We start from the raw sequence: 21,305 nt of genomic DNA on the forward strand, positions 1-21,305 counted from the left end.
TGTCTAATTGTATGGTATATTTTCTGTAAAGCTCCTTTTGAAAAATCTGAAATATATATATATATATTATATCATTATTACAATAATTGTTACAAATTGTAAGTTATACATATTGCTTAGTGTTATGCAAATAAATATATGCCCTAAACGCTTTTGAAAAACTTGTTATAGCAGGATTTCGCAGGCCATGCTTTATGAATATCAACCAATTTTCTTTGCAGGATATTATTCATTCTATATGCAGATAGTCTATATATGTAACAATCCAAAACTTTTAATTCATGCCAAATAAAAGTAAGTTTAGGTAGGTTATCATGATGGTTTCATTTAAACTCTACAAAGCATACTGCCACTTTCATGGTATCATGTTTGTTTTCTATTCTAGGTCTCGAGGGAATCTGTATGTGGAACACAACTAACCACTTTTTGTGTCTTCTCAGGTGACAAAAATAGTTCATGTTTCTGTTCAAAGGAGTAATCCTCATGTCATGTGAGATGTTAAATGAATGTACTTGCTCTAATGCTTTATAAGATATAAACTACAAAAACTTGTAATATCAGTGTTGAGAACAGCTTTAGGGAAAAAGGCAGATTCTCTTGTCTCTCTCTCTCTCTCTCTCCGTCTGTATTTATCAAGCATGAGATCATTTCTTGGCAGTCACATGGCTCCTTCTGACAGCCAGTCCTATCGCTGTAGTTACAATCGATAAAGCAATTGGTCCATTGGTATAAATATAAATTCAGGTTTTTCTGAGAATTACCATCTTTTTTCTTTCCCGTGACAACACTGCATAAAACTGTGCAAGACGGAAAAGGCAAAGCAAGAGAACGACTGCACGAAACTGTTTGGATAATTACACAAATTGATAAATCAACACAATATTGTGAATACATTTTGAAGATTTTAAATGTATGTATTTATAAATATACATTTATTTAAACATTTAAAGCAACAGTAATGTTCAAAAGATTTAAAAATTTTCATTATAGTGAATGAGTTACAGTGAAGGATGATTTTCTCAATAAGGATGGATGGATGATATCACAATATCTCTCCAAATTAATTTTCAAAGACATCTTTATTCATTTCAGGCAACTTTTAAAGCATGTTTTAGTTTGTACATCAAACATTTGAGTAATCAAAAAATATGCATTACTGTTCAAAAGTTTGGGGTCTGTAAAAATTTTTTATTTTCGAATTAAGTCTCATGTTCTAACCAACACAAATGGTTTGGTCACATTAAATTTTTTAATTACAATTTAAAACCCAGTGGTTGGGTTTGTCCATATTTCACCCAAACATGGGTTGAAACAACCCAGAATGTTTAGAGTGAAGGCTGCATTTCTTCTGTATTCAAAATACAGAAAAAAAATTGTAAATATAAAAATATAATTACAATGTAAAAGCCCTTTCCTTCACTTTTGATCAATTTAATGCATCTTTGCTGAATAGAAAGTATTCATTTCATATATGATATATTTTTAAAAATTGTCAGCGCACATTCAGTCCCAAGATGAAATTTGTAAAAAAAATATAAAGGTCTTTTAGCACTTACAGTATATGCACAAAATTAGTGCTATAGCCTATTTCCAGTGCTTGTAATAAAGTAAACTGAACTTTAATTGGGTTCTGTGGAAGTACAAAGAACACAAAACTCATTTAAATCTAGTAATCTTACTGTGTAAAGGAAAGTTTCCCAAGCACAACATTCTCGAACATCAAGCAAAAAATGTATGTTAGACCAACCACCGAAAGTGGGCTGAACAGTTTTTTACATGCTGCAGCTCTGAGTGTGTGTTATTTTTAGGTTTCAATGGACAAGGTGACAAAATGCCTGAACACAAACTCACACTTCCTGTGAGGCGGCATGTAGCTCGGGACCACAGCCAAGCCGACAGGAGAGTGTTTTGTCCCCTAAGCAGTCAGGAACACTGATGGGAGTGTGTGCCAATCACACGCCTTTTGACACAGAAGCAGGTTCCTCCTGATTCTTATAGATCAGTTCAGATATATTCAAAACTATAAACTCTTTCCCAACTCTGAGGACTTTCTCAGACGTGTGGTGAGTCCCCTTTCACAAGTGGTTTAATATTTTGTAGTGCTGGTTACTGCATTTCCAGATAGGCTATGTAGTCAAGTTTTGAAAAAGTTCAATAAAGCGAAGTTATTTGAAGAAAAAAAGGACGATTTTATTATTATTATAGTCCAAATTTAATGAAATAAAACTTTGGCTTCCAGTGTCAGTCATACATTAAAAGTTCTGCATTGAGTTTTCTTGAGGGCGTCTCTCATCGCCCAGCCTCTCAACAGAGTGAGAATCGTCTGGAGTTGAGGTTCATTTTGGTGAGACCAATATGTTTGAGGGTTGTGGAAAGAGTGAAGGCGGCTTTCATGGGGATGTCGCACAGCAGGTCTGAGTCCTCCTCGCACTCCTCCAGCTCATACGTGGCGTCATCCAACATCTCTTTGTGACGGTGACACACCTGTTCCACCTTCAGCCTGTGGATCTCCACCCGTAAGCGAATCAACTGCCGTGCAAGACGGTTATCCTGCATCTGCATCTCCCTCTGAGAAATAAATGTGTGTGTGTGTGTGTGTGTGTGTGAGAGAGAGAGAGAGAGAGAGAGAGAAAGAATGATTTTATAGCTTACACATCACGGTGGACTACAGCTAAAACCAGATACTTTGCTAACCAGCAGATATAAGATTAAATTATTCGGAACAGCAATCACACATGCAGGGAATTGTGTACACCTTCCTGTCGAACACCCACTCAAGTTTCTGCACCTGTGTGGAACATTTCATTGTAAAATGCCAAGAGACAAGAGTCATGTCACCTGTGTTGTATATGCTGAATATTTCAATATATCTCACTTCACAGTGGTCTGGCTTATTGGCCAAATCAAATTGCCTGTTTAACTGCTATAATATGTATTATTTACATATTTAACATAAGTAATTTGGTATTTGCATACACTAGCTAGCCTACTGTACAAATGTTTGGGGTCGATACAATTATTATTATTTTTTAAAGATGCTCAATAATTCTGCATGTATTTGATCAAAAATATAGTTAAAAAACAGTAATATTCTGAAATTACATTATTTTCAGCTCTACATTACATGTGTCTTAATATTTTTGTGGACCACGCGATTCATCTTCAGGATAGACTAGAAAGATCAAAAGAACAGCAATTGTTTAAAATAGGAGTAACGTCATGCTACAACATTATACTGTTCCTTTTGATTTAATGCGTAGGCTACTAGCTGAATTTGAATGGTAGTGTTTCTTGAATGTTTAAGAAGAACTTAAGACTTAATGACTAATGAGACTTAATGATGATAACTTAATGACCTAAAGGCATGTAGAAATTTTTAAAATCCCCAAAACCACTGGTGGATGGATGGATGGATGGATGGATGAATAGATAGATAGATAGATAGATAGATAGATAGATAGATAGATAGATAGATAGATAGATAGATAGATAGATAGATAGATAGATAGATAGATAGATAGATAGATAGATAGATAGATAGATAGATAGATAGATATTTTATAGCATAAATACCCTACAATTACCATATCTTATAGCCTAAATACCCTACAATTACCATATCTTAGTCAAAAGTAAAAAAAAAAAAAAAAAAAAAGAAAAGAAAAAAGTTTTAGGCAATAAATACCAGTTCGTTTCTGAGCCACTGTAACGCGTCGTCTATAGTATCAAAGCCGCATATATTCTTAAAAGGCATCCCATCTTTCCAGATGTCTGATGGCTGCGTGTCCTCCACCACAGGTCCTGGGCTACTGACGTCTGAACTCTGTGCAACATCAATCCACGGGTGAGCCTGCAGCCGCTCCTTCCATTCTACGTACGACGGTCTGCGTGTTTGGAGCTTGAGTTTCTCTGTTAGGGCTTTCACACTATCCAGATCCTCCATATTATCCTCAGAGCTCTCGTCTGCTCCCAGCTCTCTGAACTCCATCACTGTGCTGCTTTCATTCCAGCTGGGTGAGACTGTGACTTGTGACTGTTCAGACATGTGTGCTGTGCCTGATCATGTGCACGAGGGATTAATCTCAAGAGGTGTGCTGAGCTCATGTTTATAGACAGAAAAGTGACCGCCCATGTTCTGCAGCCTTATGTCATGTCATCACAGCCTTATGTGATCAGTGTTTAATCGGAGAACTTTAGACATTCGGAGCTTGAGGCTATGTTGCGGCAGGGAGCAAAATTTCGTGTTACCATGTGAAACTATTCAAGTGGCACAAGGTCATGGCTCCCTTAAAATCTTTAGTAGCCTATTAACAGCTTCTCACACGTCACACACCTCACAAATAAATCAGTTTTAATAAAAAAATATGGTTTCACAAAGGAAATTAAGAAATTACAGTAAATATTTAACTGATGTATCTTGTGGCCCAAATCTCGCTCACACTTTTTATATTCAACAAGTCATCCCGACTGCGCCAAACTTGAGTCCTGTTTTATAACAGAATGTCTCCATCTTCTGATAATGTTGATGAATTGCAGCTAGAATCTAGGCATATTTAGCAAAGAATTACAATCCAGCATCAGAATCCGTCAGATTTAATTTATTGTTCTAAAACAAACAGTAAGCCTGTTAGTGGGGCCCCAGCCGGGACCCTCAGAGAGCCGCAAAGGTTTAGAGACTCCTGGAAAAAGTTCAGAGAATTTTTTTTTTAATTACAATTAGCCTGATATTTAATTGTATTAACAACAACAAAGTTTGATTATCACATTATCACACATGATTTAATTATATTGAAAGATAAAGAGCAAAAAAAGGAAAAAAAGAAGAAACAACAAAGTAAAAAAAAATCACTGTATAAATTGATGTTTATACACAAACATCCTACATGTAGGCCTATTTAGAGAGGATCCCTCGCAAGACTTACATCAATATATAAAACAAATGTTACGTATAAGCCTACTTTTAAAAGTAAAAACAGGTTCAATCCTGACCAAAAAAAAATAGAAAGATTCACGTTTTATCAGAATTAAGTTATTGTGAAGTAACAATAAGTGAAGTCATCGGCCTATAGGCCTTTAATGCTTGTTTCATGGAATGCCAAAGCTGACTTACTTTACAGCAAAACAATGATGCAAAGAAGTTTCTCTGAAATAAAAGTTTTTAAAAATCATTTAAAAAAAGAATTACACGTAGGCTACTGACTATGCTATATTAGTAGCCTACAACAAAAACGCAAAAAATAAATGACAAAAATGCTAAATGAAGTGTCATTTCCAGTCAAGATGCACAGTGACTATTGACTTGAACTTACACTTCATTCAGCATTTTTGTCACATATTTTTGCAAACATGTTGTTGTTGCTTTATTCATGTCTATCTTAATTAATTGGCTGTAGTTTATGCCCTCCCCCTTGTCAATTTTTACTGCTCCTACCACCACCACCACCATCATCATCATCACCATCAGCATCAGCATGGTCCAGAGACACCCTCTCATGGTTGTAAGATCACTAAACGGTACAAAAATCTCTTCACAAGTTATGGCAGGAAGAGTAGGGGGGCAGCCACAACAATAAACAGAAACATCACAAAAAGAGAAGAGGGCTGGGACTTCAAGAACGGAAACGAAAGCAGAGAAGCAAACAAAACTCTTATGAATCGCGCGAGCAGTCGAGCAGACACACCTCCCGCAGCCTGCCACAGTCGAGGCTATTGTCATTTTATATTTGCCATATGCCGGTAAGTTTTTAACAGACTACATTAACGTCAAAAAGTGGGACAACGTTTTGTAAAGGATTGCTTTAAAACATTTGCGGAAAACTGAGAAGTAGTGGCTCGCCCACCAGCTCTCTAAACTCGAGAAGTAGCTACCATATGGTGGATGTTGTCATAGTGAAATGGAGTTGTCTGAGCACATTAAGACGGCTAATGTTGAAGATGTCACCCTGAGAAGACCTTTCCATCCAGCGCTCAGAGGAACCCTGTGCGTTACCAGCCATCACCTTCTGTTCTCAGACAGAAAGCATGAAGATTCCTGGCAACTTCTCATTCTCCTCAGAAACATCGATGCCACTGAGAAAAGGTAGACTTGGGGGTGTCGACGACCCATCATAAACGTTGATTCAGTTATGTTAAGCCTAATATTTTGACTTTATTTATTGTTTAATGTTACCATATCAAGCAAGCACATGTATTTATTTCACTATTATTATTTTTTTTCATGTAGTCCAATGTAGCCTATAATACACTTGTCCTTTGTAAATACATAATTCATATTCTCATTACGTGCAAATATACTATTTTAATCGCATTTGGGTAATGATTACAGATAAGGTTAAACAATTGTGTGTGTCTTTGATCCCTGCAGTGACCTGCTTCTGTAATATTAAACTCTAATTCTCTCTTTCTCTAATATAACTCATCACTTTTCCTCCGTGTCAGTGTCGAGAATCTTTTCGGATACCCCAGGTACACTTTTAAAGCAGGCCCAATGTTTGATTTGTGCACTGTCATTGCTCATTGAAGCTGCAGTTTTATTCTGATCTGGGATCTGCTATTAATGTTAAAAATGAGGAGAGCAGTGGGCAGCATCTCGTTTCAGCATAAGAAGGCAACTTCTAAAATGAGCTGCGCTGGCAATGTGTTCTTAGCTTATGGCAGAGAGGAGAACAGAATAAACATATTTTGCAAGATCTTTTGTGCTTCACAGTGAGCATTTACTCAAAAGATCATATCACTCTGACATGCTTTCTGTGTTTTAAATACATACAAAGCATTTATTTGTGCAATATACATTTATGTTTGTAATAATGTCCAAATACGGAGAGGAACGGAGAGCTTACATTCTATTAAAGTTCTATTTAGCTCTCTCTATTTATATCAGTGTCTCTCTGCTAGCCTTATGCACATGGCTTGTTTTTGCTTCCTGCTTCTGTCTCTTCTGAGGCCCCTATGGGGATGATTGAATGGAATTTGAGAATGTGTATGTTCTTAAAAATGTGTGGGGTGTATTGTACGTGTCTAATACAGGGCTGTGGGATCCTCTGGTACTATCACCATTAAATGTAAGGACCTGCTTGTTCTTCAGTTGGAAATTCCTGGAATGGAGGAATGTCTGAACATAGCCAGTTCTATAGAGGTACTAATATTGTTCTCACAACTCGCGTCTGCGACAGGGATTATAAATAAATAAATGCTAATTTTTAGGAAAAGGTACTCTACTGTTCAAAACTTCGGTGTCTGTTTTATACAGAATTTTTAAAGTAGGCTATTTAAAAGAAGTCTCTTATGTTTAGCAACACTGCTTTTGAATGCACATTCGAACAAACCCCCTAACCCTTCCTTAAGTATTAAATGTGCAACTTGTCCCCAACCATTTGTGCTACGGACATAAATTAAACCTTAAATCAAGCAGATTGTGTATGACTTGGAATTCAACTTTTGCGAACGGCAATAATACACTAATACAATACAATTAGGGTTGCACCTACGTATATTGCCTATTAAAGTTCTGTATTTCATGTTATGGCTGATAAGTGTTGCAATATTATTATTTTTTTTACTATTTTATGTAAATAATACTAAAAACTGAAAGTAAATTTAGTCATCATAACATAATGTGCAGTATGAAAAATGAAGATTCATTCTGAGATTTGCTAAAGCGTATATTTAGCAGTGTTACAATATTATTAGTGTTTTTAATGATTCGCTTTGAATTAGCATTAGAAGATGGCAAAGGATTTATTCAAATGTACAAATTGGGGAAATTACCATGCACAATTAAATATCCAATATTGGCAGATACCGATAAATTAAAAATATATTGAGAAAATCTTTTCCTCTAGTCAGAAAAAGCATCCTGGAAAATCCTAAATACTATGGGTCATTGTCAAGATGACATCTCTTAAAAGATTACTTTCAAAGATGGCTGAAGAGGACAAATGAAAGATGACAAGCATATTATTCTGAAAGAAGAAGCCAATCTTCAATCTTCTGATATTGTCTCATGTCTCTGTAGGCTCTCTCGGCTCTGGAAAGTGTGACAGAGATGTATCCTTTTTTCTATAGACCGTCACACCTTACTCTGCATGGCCCATGGGGCCTGTTCTCAACAGAGAAATATTACAAACAAACAGAAAAACTGGTGAGCTGTATTCTTTCACTTTCACTTCCCTTTTCTTCAGACCAGTTAATGTCATTCTGTAATTCTCTCACTTTGAGAAACACACAAGAAAATAGACAAACAAATGCTCAAAATCATTATTTAATGTTAGCCATTGCTTAGTTTCCTGAAAGGAAGTCAAACAGGAAGCACTTTGCTTGCCACAGGAAACTAAAAGCAGTTGTGAGATATGTGGACACTTAAATTCACAGGAAACGGTGTGTGTATGCTTTAGTTTGCAATAGTTTATATTTTCTATTTCTTGTTTTTTTCAATAGCTTTCATTATCACCCATTGTCATCTCACAGCTGTTTCACGGGCCTTCATTTCTTCCCATAGCTGTAGATGTTTATCTCTCACCTCCTTTTGGCATGACATCATAATTACTGTGTTGTTTTTACTCGTCACTCAGTGTTATATCCTGTATCTAGTTTATATAAAATTGATTATTTATAATTTATAACTATTTATAACTAATATGTTTAAATATATAAAGCATGTATGCATATATATTTAACTGTATACATGTACATGCTTGTGTATGTTCATTATATATGCATGTGTGTGAACAGTGGGACCGGTGGAGAGTCAGTACAGTAAACTCAGATTACTCTGTATGCCCATCGTATCCGCATGCGGTCATTGTGCCTCGCGAGGTGGATGATGAGAAGCTGGTCCAGTCAGCCCGGTTCAGACAGGGCGGCAGATTTCCTGTGCTCTCCTACTGTCACCATAGGAACGGAATGGTGAGTGTAGGATGTTTCAAATCATGGCCATAACCAGGGTTCGAAAAATTAGTGAGGTCTAGGGTATTTTGTCGAAACCTTTTGCCATTCTATATTATATATATCTATATATCTATATCTATATTAGATTAAATTAAATTAAAAAACTAAAAATAAAATAAAAAATAGATTAAATTAAATTAAAAAACCTTATTTATTGCATCACAATTTGTTAATACTTTACTATAGGCTTGGTGTATTATTTGTTTATTATTTATGTAACAGTACTTAGTCCCTATTGCTGTAATATATTTAATAAGCATTTCTATATGGATGATAAATTATAAGAACTTTGTCTAGTGCTCTATGAAGGTTTTTAACATGACTTTGTGAAACTTTTGTTAACTACTAAGCTGCAATAAAATAGCATAACCTTCCTTGAGTGTTTGCATATTTGGCATATTTTCATTCTTTAACCTATCCTGTCAGCAATAACCTGCCCACGCATTTTTAACATGGGCATTTTTGATTGCTGTCAGTTTAAGTGGTGGTGATTCAGTGTTGCCAGATATTGCACAACATTTGGTGCAGTGTTGCACCAAAAAAAAAAAAAGTCTGACTGAAAAATAAACTGAAAAAAAAAAAAAAAATTATAAAAGAAGCCTGTTTTCCAATTCATTTTATGTAAGAATTGTATAGGTTCGCTAATGACCCAATGTGTGTAACAGTATATGTATAATTTTTCTGCACAACAATAATTTAATCTTTGATGACTGAATATGTGCCATTTAACATGTATTCCACAAAGTGGCAGTGTCATACATAATGATGAAGTGACGTTTCAATCATAGTTAATGCAGGCAGAAAACAAAAGAATAGAAAGTATCATCAGCAAAACTTGAAATGGCTCAGTGATTTAATGCAGAGCAAGTACTGAAAGCAATCAAATGTTAGTGTCACTGTCACTCGGTAATGGATCTGGTGAAGTAACTGACAGCGATCAAAATGTTGATTTTGAGGTTTGTTGGAAAGGATAGTTTTGAGAATATGTCTGAGGTCATGAGCCAGATGCTGAATGTACTGGGAAATGAGTTCTGATGAGAACAGTGATGACGGTATAAAACATCTGCTCAAACTGAACCCTTCCAAGTTCCAAAAGGTAACAAAATACGCTTTATTCTTTTGTAATTATATATCAGGAGAGTTTTATATTATCGTGACAGGTAGAGATTAATTAATGTTAGATATAGATGTGGGTCACTAAAGACCCGAATATGTAATAATGATTGGTGAAAAAAATCATGCTTTTAAGGGAATAAAGTGGTGTAAGTGAAATAAAACAAGTCTAAAGACCCTTATAATACCTGGATCTGGCAACACAACAGAGGCTGCATCTGTGCTCTCATAATTCTCTCTCTCACGCCCGTTCACTCTGCCAGCGTCTCGCAGCGACATGAATCGCTCTCCATAATTTTCCTCCCCATGGGGACTAAACAATCTAGAAAACTGTAAAAATCAAACTAAACTGAATTATACATGCAGTCACTCACAGGAGGAGTTGTAATTGCCCAATTAGTCATTCAGAGAACTTCAAATTTTAACAGAGGTCTGGACCTTGGTGACCTCATAGCTGGCTATGGCCATGTCTCAAATGTAACAGTGTATTGGTGTGAAAGAACAGTACAACCATAAAACTGTACAAAGGTGTAACATTGTTTCCAGCATTAAATTCATTAAAACGAAAAAATGCATCATACAGCTCAATTTAAATTTTTTTAGGCTTATAAATTCATTCAAAGTAAAAGTCATTTGCATTCATAGGTGATCATGCGAAGTAGCCAGCCATTGACAGGAGCCAATAGGAAGAGATGTAAGGAGGATGAGCTCCTTCTCCAGGCTGTGATTGACGGGTCAGTGTTGGGTTACATTATCGATCTGCGTTCTACCCAGCAAGCCCAACAGGCCCGGATGACAGGAGGAGGTTTTGAGTCCAAATCCTCTTATAGCCAATGGAAAAGAATCCATAGACACCATGAAAGGTGAGAGGGAATATTACGTCATGTTTAGTCATTGTCTGAAATTATGTAACACATTTGACTTTGAAACAGATTTGCCTTTGGCTTTGATTATGCATGTCGTGTGTGTTTACAGGGGTAAGGTTCTGCAGGAGAGTCTTATTAAGCTGGTGGAAGCGTGTAGTGACCCGTCTCACAGTGTGGACCGCTGGCTCAGTAAACTGGAGAACTCCAAATGGCTTTCTCATGTTCACAGTGCGCTGTCCACTGCAGGACTGGTGGTAGAGTGTGTGGAGAGGTGGGACGATCTATTACTTTGGTCTTTTAAAGGGACACTACATGGGCTCTCTGTCACCATCTGTGGTTAAAACATAAAATTGCAGTTTTATTAAATTATTGCAGGTTTTCTGTAGTGACTTGGTTTAACACGGGTGGTCTACGTACTTGCTTTGCTCAGTAATTCATTTCTAATTAAAAAATTTAATTATTTGTAGTGTACCTTTAACTATTATTGTGGTTTGCTTTTTACATCCTCTTTATTGTTATTTTATCCACTGTCAGTTATGGTTGACAAGGATATTTATTCATTTGTTTCTTCATTTATTATTGTAATGGCAAAGCTGAATTTCAAAAATTATTGTATTATGCTGATTTGCTGCACAAAAATACTTTCTTATTATTATCAATGTTGAAAACAGTTATGCCTCTTAATATTTTTAAGGAAACAGAAATGCATTTTTTCCAGCATTCTCTGATAAATAGTAAGTTCGAAAAAACAACATTAATTTTAAAATAGAAATCTTTTGTAACATTATAACTTTACTAACCATTAACTTCTAAATGTGTGTATAAAAGTGCTGGATAGGTTGTTGTCTGGTACTGATTCCAAATTACATCCATTACAAAAAGTAACTTAAGTTACTTAGTTACTTTTTAATAAAAGTAATGCATTACATTTACATTACTTTACATTTACATTTACTTTACATTTACTTGATGTTTTATAACAAAAAAGTGCTATTTTTTGGCCAATGTAAAGACCCTTTTACACTTAAATTGAAATAATGAGCCTCCAACTGAAGGAAGTGCAAATTCATGTGTGTTCAGTAGAGGGCGCAGCTCATTCAAACCTTTCTAATTTCAACATTTACTTGACCAATAAAAACTAAAAATATAAAGTCATTTTTAGTAGTCATTATAAAGAGTGTTGGTCAATAAAGTGAGATTAAATGCATAAAAATATTTGTTTTATGTAACATTTAATTTTTGGAGGTTTGCATAGTCGATTTAGCATTTGACTGTATTTTTTTTTTTTTTTTTAATTTTGAGGAATACTAATTCTTTTTTGTGCAAGTGAGACAAGTAAATGCATGCTCACATTTAGTCTAGGATTACAATAACCATCATGTTTACAACACAACGCCAAGTGCAGTATAAGTGATATATATTTTTTAGAAAGGAAATTTAAAACATGAAAAAGAAGAATTAGTTATAATCAATAAACTATAAATGATTTACTGCCAATAATATTTAATCATGTAATCAATAAAAAAGTAACCGTAGTCTGATTAAGAATGTTTTAAAAACGTAATATAATCTAATTACTAAGTACTTTTTTTTACATTTTTGTAATCTGTTATTAGCTAACTCTGGTGCAATTACTCTTTATTGTGCATTGTCCCAGTAAAAATAAACAATAAAGTAAAGTAAAGTTACGTAATCCAGATTACATGTGATCAGTTACTACCCAGTGTGTGTGTGTGTGTATATATATATATATATATATTCTCCCTCTCTCTGTTGTTTTTTAAATCCTGTGCTTATGCATGCTGGGATGTATTGTTCTGGCATATGGTCTATTTTTGTGTGGTCACTCCTGGGACACACATGGCTTTGAGATGTATCAGTCTGGTCTATGCTCTGTTTTTTTTTTGCAGGGATGGCCACTCTGTGCTTGTGCATGGCTCTGAAGGGACAGACAGCACTCTGCTGGTGAGTTCATTGGCTCAACTTATCCTAGACCCGGCCTCTAGAACTCTCACTGGCTTCCTCTGCCTGCTGGAGAAAGAGTGGATACAGGTGAATGTTTGTTTGTGTGACATCATTTGTGCTCAGGTATATGTTTAGAGATGCATTATGCCAACAAAGCCACTTTTCTAATATACTACACCCAATATAGTTTCAGATTTGATTGTCAGATGAATTGTATGTTTGTTGTTTCTCAGGCTGGACACCCCTTCCGGCAGCGCTGTGCTCATTCGGCGTACTCTCATGCCCGTCTGAAGCAAGAGTGCCCGTCCTTCCTGCTGCTGCTTGACTGTGTGTGGCAGGTGTGGCGGCAATTTCCTCTGGCACTGGAGTTTAGTGAGGCCCTACTGCTCCGATTGGCACAAGAGGTTTACGCTTCTAACTATGGAACATTTCTGTGTAACAACGAGCAGGAGAGGTGGGTGCAAATTATCCATATGACACTCATCATATTATGCACTATACCGTTCAATTATGCCCTATACCTTTATTGTCACTTCTGATCATTTAGAATATTTTTTTTTTTTAAATACTGACACTAGACTTTTAAGCAGTAATGTATGTACACTGTATTATTTATTTATTTATTTATTTATTTTTTTTTGCCTGGGATAGATGTGCTGCAGGAGTGAAGGAGAACACTCACTGTTTGTTTCAATCCCTACTGAGTCCTGATATTGAGGAGCAGTACCTCAACCCACTATATGAACCCACTGATTTAGCCATTTGGCCTTCAGTACATCCTCAGTCCTTACAACTATGGACAGGTTTGGTCCAGATAATTCTGTAATAAATACACATAAATACAAAGTTACAGCTGTGGTGTCATAATGTTATTGAAGTTTATTAGTGTGTAGGTCCTCATTACCTCTATTGGTTTGTTGGTAGGGCTGTTCCTCAGGTGGACTGAGTATGCTCAGAACATGGAGGAAGCTCGAGAGGAGGTGTGGAGCATTGTGAAAGAACACCGTGAGAGAGCGGCACCTGACCGGACCAATAATATGTCAAGTACACACTGTGACACCTTGACCCCATTTGAGAACCTCATGGATGAGCTGACTATTTTGTGACCTCGTGGTTGAAAGGACATTGTAGAGACTGTTACTATTATGCATGTCTTGGCAAAAATTAGTCCAATAAAATGAGTATCACTGCCAATTAGAAATATCAGATATGATCTAATTTCTGCAAGCAATCTAATGTTTCTGTCATTGAATAGTAATCAGACATGCTTGCATTTGAAGAGCAGACATATTGGCGGTCCTCTGCCTTCCTTTCAAACAAAATTCTAATGTATATGATGTGTTTATTAAAGTGTGTTTGAGTAGTTTTTGGGGGGATTTACTGTCATTATATGAGACAACATCAATGTTATTGTAAACATTTTTCACATTGTTACAGACAGGTGAATGTGAGAAGTTTGAATACCTACCAGAAGGTGAGTTTATACATGTTTGAGAAGTTTCAGCATTTACCATTGGAGCATGGTTTATAGCCTAATTAATTATTGCACACTCTCTGGAATAATTGATTCTGATAACTTTTCTAGGGAAATATTTTAATAAATATGTTTTTGTGTTGTGACATTTTGATAGGCCTACATTTCCTTTTTATTTGAATTTGGAATTTATTTTAATTTTATAGTGTATAACTGACATATTTTTTCTATTCAGAAATTATTATATTATATTATTTGACATGTTTGACATTAAAGTATATTATAAATACACATTTGATTATAAAATTATAAAGAGGAATCTGCGCATGCGCGCTCATACAAACAATAACATCTCACTGACCAATAAAGTCTTCAGGGTAAAGCCCCAGCTCAGCTAAACTCACCCACACAATATAAATCCGGAGTGGGCAGCCCGTCAGCAAGTTTGCCCTCTTGTAGCGCTAATGGACACCATGGCCATTATCACGCGAACGCATGTGCTAGTATAACAATACAACTACGAACTACATTTCCCAGCCTTCTCTGCTCCGGCCACTTTTTTTATCCAATGGTCATTCGATGCGCTCCTACGGCAACCAATCGGACTGTAATCTCTTAATTCTAACGGTTAAATACCATGAAAATCCCTCTTATCAGCACTATTTACTTACCTAATTTTCCACCTCCGGATACACCCCAGCAATGTTGTGATTTTGGTGCAAGACACGTGTTTCACATCATCACGGATTTCAAGTTTTGATAAGCTCAGTCAAGGTGAGATGTTGTTGAAATGTTTTTTTCTTGAACTAGCTAACGTTACTGATTTATTATATTAATCGTGAGTCAATCAAACAAAATGTCAAATAGTTACTGTATTCTTTCTGAACCATTCGGTTTGATGACTGAAATGTTTAACTGACAGATAGACGACATGCTGTCAGGTGTCCGGGTGTGTGTCCGCTCGCTGTGTAAAGGTTGGTCAGTTCGCGGCATGAGTTTGTCGCCGCGTCAAATCAACCGATGGCCGAACAACGATTCATCAGAGCCTCCTACGGACAGTCCTCGAGTCCTCATCACAGGTGCCTTTTGTTTCCCAGCTGCTTAAATAACGTGTGATAAACTGTAATGTTTTGGTGGAAAAAGTAATCCGTTCTATCATATCTTCTATTTTTGTTTTCCATGCCACGTAAGAGGCGATCCTATTGATCGACGTGACAATAGGATGGGAATAAACAGTGTTAGCGCTCCGCGTGCGCACAATGGAGCGCGCGGTTGTTTTATGCTTGTGCAATAGCGTGTACAGACTGTGTAAATGGACTGTCAGTTGAAGTGGAGCTGAAAAATGTCTGGTCAATAACAACCACAGAGCCTATTTTAAATGTTTTAGGCTTCTTTATGAAACTGAGCTTTTCGTTCTTTTGAGTGCTGTATTTGCCCGTGCACTGTGGCCTATTTGAAGGCACTCTCCTATGGGCACACTACAAATACCATCATATGTGTTCTAACTAAGCACTTACCAAATTCACAATAATCCAAGTTGCTACTTGTAGTTGTATAGAGTTGATCCCACATGATAGTACCCTATCATGTTTTCTTTTATTGTGCATAAAAGTGACATTTTTAATTAATATTTAGGTTTAGGGAATCTCTTGCTGCTCAGTTGTGGCATTGTTAGTGGTGACAGTTGTTAATAGTTTGTTGCTGTAGTGTGTGTTTAAACTCCTTTAATTGATGAATGTGTTTTTCTCCTGTTAAAAGGTGGCCTAGGACAGCTTGGAGTTGGTCTAGCTCAAATGCTGAGGTTAGTGAACAGCTGAAAGATGTGTAGCGTGGGAGAAATTTGAAATCAGACTCCAGCACACAATTTTTTTTACACCTTTGCATTGATTGGATATTTGCTTTGCTTTGTGTTGATATTTGCTGTGAAAACTTTCTCTTTTTAATTTCTGGAGGTAGATTCTGTGAAATTCTGCAATCGCTGAATGAACGTTTCACTTTTATTTTGTTTCATAATCATATGTAACCCCTTTTACATCAGGCAGCAGTATGGAAAGGAAAATATCATCCTGTCGGATATTAGGAGGCCTCCCGCTGAAGTTTATAACATGGGTATGTTTACTGACTCTTAATATGGCTCTGATTTGGGCAGGCAGTTGCATCAGGTGCAACATATATATATAGAGCCACATGGACAGTGTGGTGCCTTGAACTGGCTGTTAAAGTTTACAGTAGCTATAAGTTTATTCATCATGTGGCTCTTTTTATTTCAACACTCCAAATACATTTCAGTAATACCGGATAAGGCTCTATGTTACAATTAATTAATAGAATAGCTAAGGTGAAATAACAATAAAATAAATCTTAAAGCATTTATTAATCTTATAGTATCAATTTCTACATACTCTACCGTTCAAATGTTTTTTTAGACGTTAATATTTTGTAATTTGGCAAATAAACTGTTCAAAAGTGATAAAAGCTTTTCTAATCATCTATCCTGATTTTTATCATGGTTTAGGCAGCACATTTTCAACATAATGATAACAAGAAATTTTGTAATGATACTGAAAATTCAGCTTTGCCATCACAGGAATAAAATACATGTTGAAATATATCAAGATAGAAAACAGTTATTTTAATAATATTTCACAATATTGTGTTATATTATGAATTGGTTTTTTTTCTGCATTGTTAATCAAATAAATCCAAGAGACAAAGAGACTTCACACTTTTTGTATAAATTTACATAAATGTATTTCAAACATTAATGTAAAGCTGCAGTCCGTACTTTTTTGGGGGGGTTAAAAATTATCCAAAATAAATTTTTGAGCAAGTACATATCCAGCCAGTGTTCAAAATCTGCTTGCCTCAGCTCGATTCAAAGCAGAAATTTGAGCATGTCTTTGCGTCATTACACATCTGGACACATAAAGAAGGAGTTTCGGCTACTAGGCGATATTGCGTGTGAGGATGTTGGAGGTGGAGATTTATAACCTGTGATTCCGAATATCACAGGTTATAAATAGCGGGGTGACTGACAGTCGCACATTTTCCTCAAAACATTGTGTTCATCTGGGCTGTGCCGTGCCGAGGCACAACCCATGTAAAGTTGATAATTCCACGAGTAACTGCAATTGCAGATTTTGAACAGAGATGGCGACAAAAAGGAAAAACCACGGACGCCAGCTTTAAAGGGTTAGTTCACCCCAAAAAGAAAATTCTGTCAGTAATTACTCACCCTCATGTTGTTCCAACCCTGTAAGACTTTCGTTCATCTTCGGAACACAAATTAAAATATTTTTTATTAAATCTGAGAGCTGGATAGTGATCCAGTCCTCCATATGTTTCTTAAGGGATTGAAACTGGCGAGCTATAAGTTAAAGTTATCGTTAATGTAGTGACTACAGAGGCTCAATCTTAAGTTTATCAAGTGACGATAATACTTTTGTTGGGCAATTCTTTATTCAACTATGCATTTCCTTCTCTGTGGGCCATGAGATTTCACGTAGTGAAACTGCGCAGTGCTTCTAGGTTGCACGTCACACGTAGGCTCACTATTGGCTGACGCTGGTCATGTGTGTGATGCGTGTGACGTACAACCTAGAAGCGTTGTGCAGTTTCACTACGTGAAATCTCACGGCCCACAGAGAAGGAAATTAATAGTTAAATAAAGTAGTTATTTTTGTTTGTTTTTTTGCGAACAAAAAGTATTCGTGTCGCTTGATAAACTTAATATTGAGCCACTGTAGTCACTCGGACTATTTTCACGATGTCTTTCATAACTTTCCTGGCCGGCTAGTTTCGATTCCTCAATTTGTGTTCCGAAGATGAACGAAAACTTGGAACAACACAGGGTGAGTAATTACTGACAGAAATATCATTTTGGGGTAAACGAACCTTTTAACTAAATGATAGTAAATTTATGAATTAACATTAACCTAGATTTAAGCTGTAATAAATATTGTTTATTGTGAGGTCATGATCATGTTAACAAATTGAACCTTATTTACATTTCAATCACTTGGCCTCGTTCATATTCCTATTAATACAGCTCGCATTTAAACTCCAACGCCTTTTGTGTGTTTTACCTCATAGGTCCATTTGTATACGCTGACGTGCTGGACTATAAAAACCTGAGGGAGCTAGTTGTGAATAACAGAATCACCTGGCTGGTGCATTATAGCGCATTGCTCAGTGCTATCGGGGAAGCTAACATGGCTCTCGCCCGCACCATCAATATCACAGGTGGGAAAACTCTTGTCACACATGTTTTAAGTGTTAGGGTTAGGTGCTATGACTGCCTAATTTACAACGTAAGGTTTCCACTATCCCTGACGTCCCACATTCTGTCCTTCTCCTGTTGCCCCTGTCCTGATATCTTCTCTTCTCCACACCCCACTCCACTTTCTTTAGGTCTGCATAATGTGTTGGATCTGGCTCTGGAGAACTGCTTGCGACTGTTTGTTCCCAGTACCATCGGAGCATTTGGCCCTTCGTCTCCCCGTGACCCGGCCCCTGACCTCTGCATCCAGAGACCTCGCACCATTTATGGAGTTTCCAAAGTCCATGCAGAGCTGATGGGGGAAGTAAAGATTGATGTTTTTTTATGTTATAGTTAGTCTGGGGAAATTAATTAATTAATTAATTAATATGTATATGTATGTACTGTATATACACTTTGTAAGCTTATTGTGAACAATTTTTCACTTACATCAGGGTTTCCCAATAACTAATCTAATGTAAAATTAAAATAAATGAATAAATGGGTCTGCATTAAAATCACAATATACACTGTAAAAATAAATATGCTATATCTAAGCAATAAAATTGTGGCAACAGATTACAAGCAATATTATTAATTATAAATTTAACAAATTAGAATTGAGTAATAATTGATCAAATGAATTCCTTAAAAGTTAACCAGTCAAATGACTGTGAAAAAATTATGTTAAAACATAACCAACACAATGAGATAACCTTTTTCTATTTGTTGATCTGACTGTTATATCTCAGGTATATCAGCCAAACAAAACTTAAAGTGAATGAACAAACATTGATCACCATAATGGTGACTTAAAATTATGGTTTTCTCCTTCAGTGATTCGGCTGGTTTACATCAGATGACTTCAATATTGGCAATATAAAATGTGTTCTTAAAAAGTGTTGTTCATTCATCTTTGACGTCTTTCTGTTATTCAGATATGTTTTTTTTTTGTAAATTTTACTCATTTTAAATGGTTAACTTTTAAGGAATTAATTAGATTAATTAAATTTAATAATAATATTGCTTTTAATCTGTTGTCACAATTTTATTGATTAGATATAGCGTAGTCATTTTTACAGTGTAGCTTGATGAGATGATCAAATCAAAGGTTGCAATTTAATTAAATAATTGTGTTCTCTATTGAAGAACATTATTATTATTATTTTTATTATCAACATCAGATAACTTGCAAATGTTGTTACAATTTTGAAATATTACCTTATATTAACTTAATATTAACTTAACTCTCAATGGGTCCTTCAAGTAAATATTTTACATCTAAGAGGTTTGGCTGAAAGAAAGAAAGAAAAAAAAAAACGTTTTGGAAGCCCTGACTTACATGATATTTAATTATGAAATGCATACATCCTAACTGTGTTCTGATTGGATCAGTATCTCCACCATAAATATGGCCTGGATTTCCGATGCTTGCGATACCCAGGAGTCGTTTCTGCCAACACCAAGCCAGGAGGAGGCACCACTGGTAACCAGCCTCACTTACAAACACAATCTTTAGTTGTAAAAGAAAAGAAACACACCTTCAAACGTATTCACTTATTCGTTGTATTGTCATTTACTTACAATAAAACAACACACCTAATCTGACCTATAATCGTATACATCCTCTTTTCCCCAGATTATGCTGTCCAGATCTTTCACGACGCCCTCAGCACCGGCCACCATGAATGTTACTTGCGTTCCAGCACTCGGCTTCCCATGATGCACATCTCTGACTGCCACAGGGCCACCATTGAGTTCATGCAAGCTCCTGAAAGTCGACTTTCATTACGTACTTACAACATCGCAGCCATGAGTTTCACACCTGAGGAAGTGGCAGAAGAGATCCGTAAACACCTGCCCCACCTGAGGGTCACGTACAATCCTGATAACATCCGGCAGACTATTGGTAAGAACAGTGCGTGTTAATGACCTTTTGAAAGAGTCTGAGATCATATTAATTTTAAAGTTTTTCTTTTATTGTACAAATAATGCCTCTTGGTCACTGTTGTGTTTTTATTGAATAATGAAACGTTTTTTAAAAAAACACCTAAATCAAAAACATGTATTTTAAAATTTCAAAAGTACAAAACAAAGAAAGGAATAGGCCATAAAAGCCTTGATAAAAATCCATTAATGCAATGATCTTAATGTTCATTAAAATTTACATTCCTTCTGTAGCGGACAGCTGGCCTGTGCGGTTTGATGACTCTAACGCCCGTCAGGACTGGGGATGGAAGCCTGAGTACGGCCTGTCAGAGCTGGTTACGGACATGCTGGCCTCCATCCGTGAAAAGAGAACCAATGCAGGACTACCTGTCAGCTAGCAGGTCATCTCAGGGACTGTAACACAAATCACCAGAATTTTTCCAGTACATTTCTAAACTTATCTATCTCAGATTTCTTTTGACCAGGACTCTCTGTCAGTTAGAGAACTGCTGACACTACAGTTCTCTACAAACATATGCTTGTGACGAAAACATGTAAACCAACAGTGAAAACTCACATTCTCTCATTGCTCTTGCTGCGTTCGAAATCGCATACACTATAGTGGGTACTACATTCGATTTGATACTTGCTTTGCGAAAAAAAAAAAAGTATGTTCTATATAGTGTGAATGTGTGTAGAATGAATGCAATTTGGACATACTATATCTTGGACATACTATGTTGTCACTGTCATG

General features: G+C 36.1%; 3 protein-coding genes across 5 annotated transcripts; 2 read left to right on the top strand and 1 right to left on the bottom strand.

Annotated features, from left to right (window-relative positions):
• Window positions 1-1,810: 1,810 nt before the first annotated feature.
• On the bottom strand, window positions 1,811-4,098 carry fam167b (family with sequence similarity 167 member B). The gene is made up of 2 exons (XM_039647085.2): window positions 3,686-4,098; window positions 1,811-2,568 (listed from the first exon to the last, which is right to left on the bottom strand). The coding sequence occupies exons 1-2, from the start codon at window positions 4,043-4,045 to the stop codon at window positions 2,305-2,307; spliced, it is 624 nt and encodes a 207-aa protein (XP_039503019.1). The 5' UTR covers window positions 4,046-4,098; the 3' UTR covers window positions 1,811-2,304.
• Window positions 4,099-5,471: 1,373 nt separating this feature from the next.
• LOC120459013 (myotubularin-related protein 9-like) lies at window positions 5,472-14,510 on the top strand. 2 transcript variants are annotated; one of them, XM_039646935.2, is made up of 11 exons: window positions 5,654-6,079; window positions 6,439-6,465; window positions 7,027-7,135; window positions 8,015-8,140; window positions 8,731-8,904; window positions 10,705-10,922; window positions 11,035-11,196; window positions 12,836-12,977; window positions 13,124-13,344; window positions 13,542-13,693; window positions 13,815-14,510. In XM_039646935.2, exons 1-11 carry the CDS (start codon window positions 5,895-5,897, stop codon window positions 13,994-13,996), a joined length of 1,698 nt encoding a protein of 565 aa, XP_039502869.2. In that variant the 5' UTR covers window positions 5,654-5,894; the 3' UTR covers window positions 13,997-14,510. The 2 variants fall into 2 exon arrangements, with proteins under 2 accessions (XP_039502953.2, XP_039502869.2); XM_039647019.2 differs by lacking the exon at window positions 6,439-6,465 and having other exon boundaries at window positions 5,472-6,079.
• A 475-nt stretch (window positions 14,511-14,985) lies between these two features.
• On the top strand, window positions 14,986-21,062 carry tdh2 (L-threonine dehydrogenase 2). Of its 2 annotated transcripts, none has more exons than XM_039646823.2 (9): window positions 14,986-15,138; window positions 15,287-15,443; window positions 16,123-16,165; window positions 16,403-16,473; window positions 18,457-18,606; window positions 18,775-18,947; window positions 20,018-20,108; window positions 20,262-20,531; window positions 20,804-21,062. In XM_039646823.2, exons 2-9 carry the CDS (start codon window positions 15,296-15,298, stop codon window positions 20,947-20,949), a joined length of 1,092 nt encoding a protein of 363 aa, XP_039502757.1. In that variant the 5' UTR covers window positions 14,986-15,138; window positions 15,287-15,295; the 3' UTR covers window positions 20,950-21,062. The 2 variants fall into 2 exon arrangements, with proteins under 2 accessions (XP_039502757.1, XP_088976497.1); XM_089120371.1 differs by having other exon boundaries at window positions 15,054-15,138; window positions 15,291-15,443.
• The last annotated feature ends 243 nt before the right edge of the window (window positions 21,063-21,305 follow it).

This window comes from Pimephales promelas, chromosome 15 (genome assembly GCF_988280905.1).
Source record: "Pimephales promelas chromosome 15, fPimPro1.hap1.1, whole genome shotgun sequence".
NCBI classification, from domain to species: Eukaryota; Metazoa; Chordata; class Actinopteri; order Cypriniformes; family Leuciscidae; genus Pimephales; species Pimephales promelas.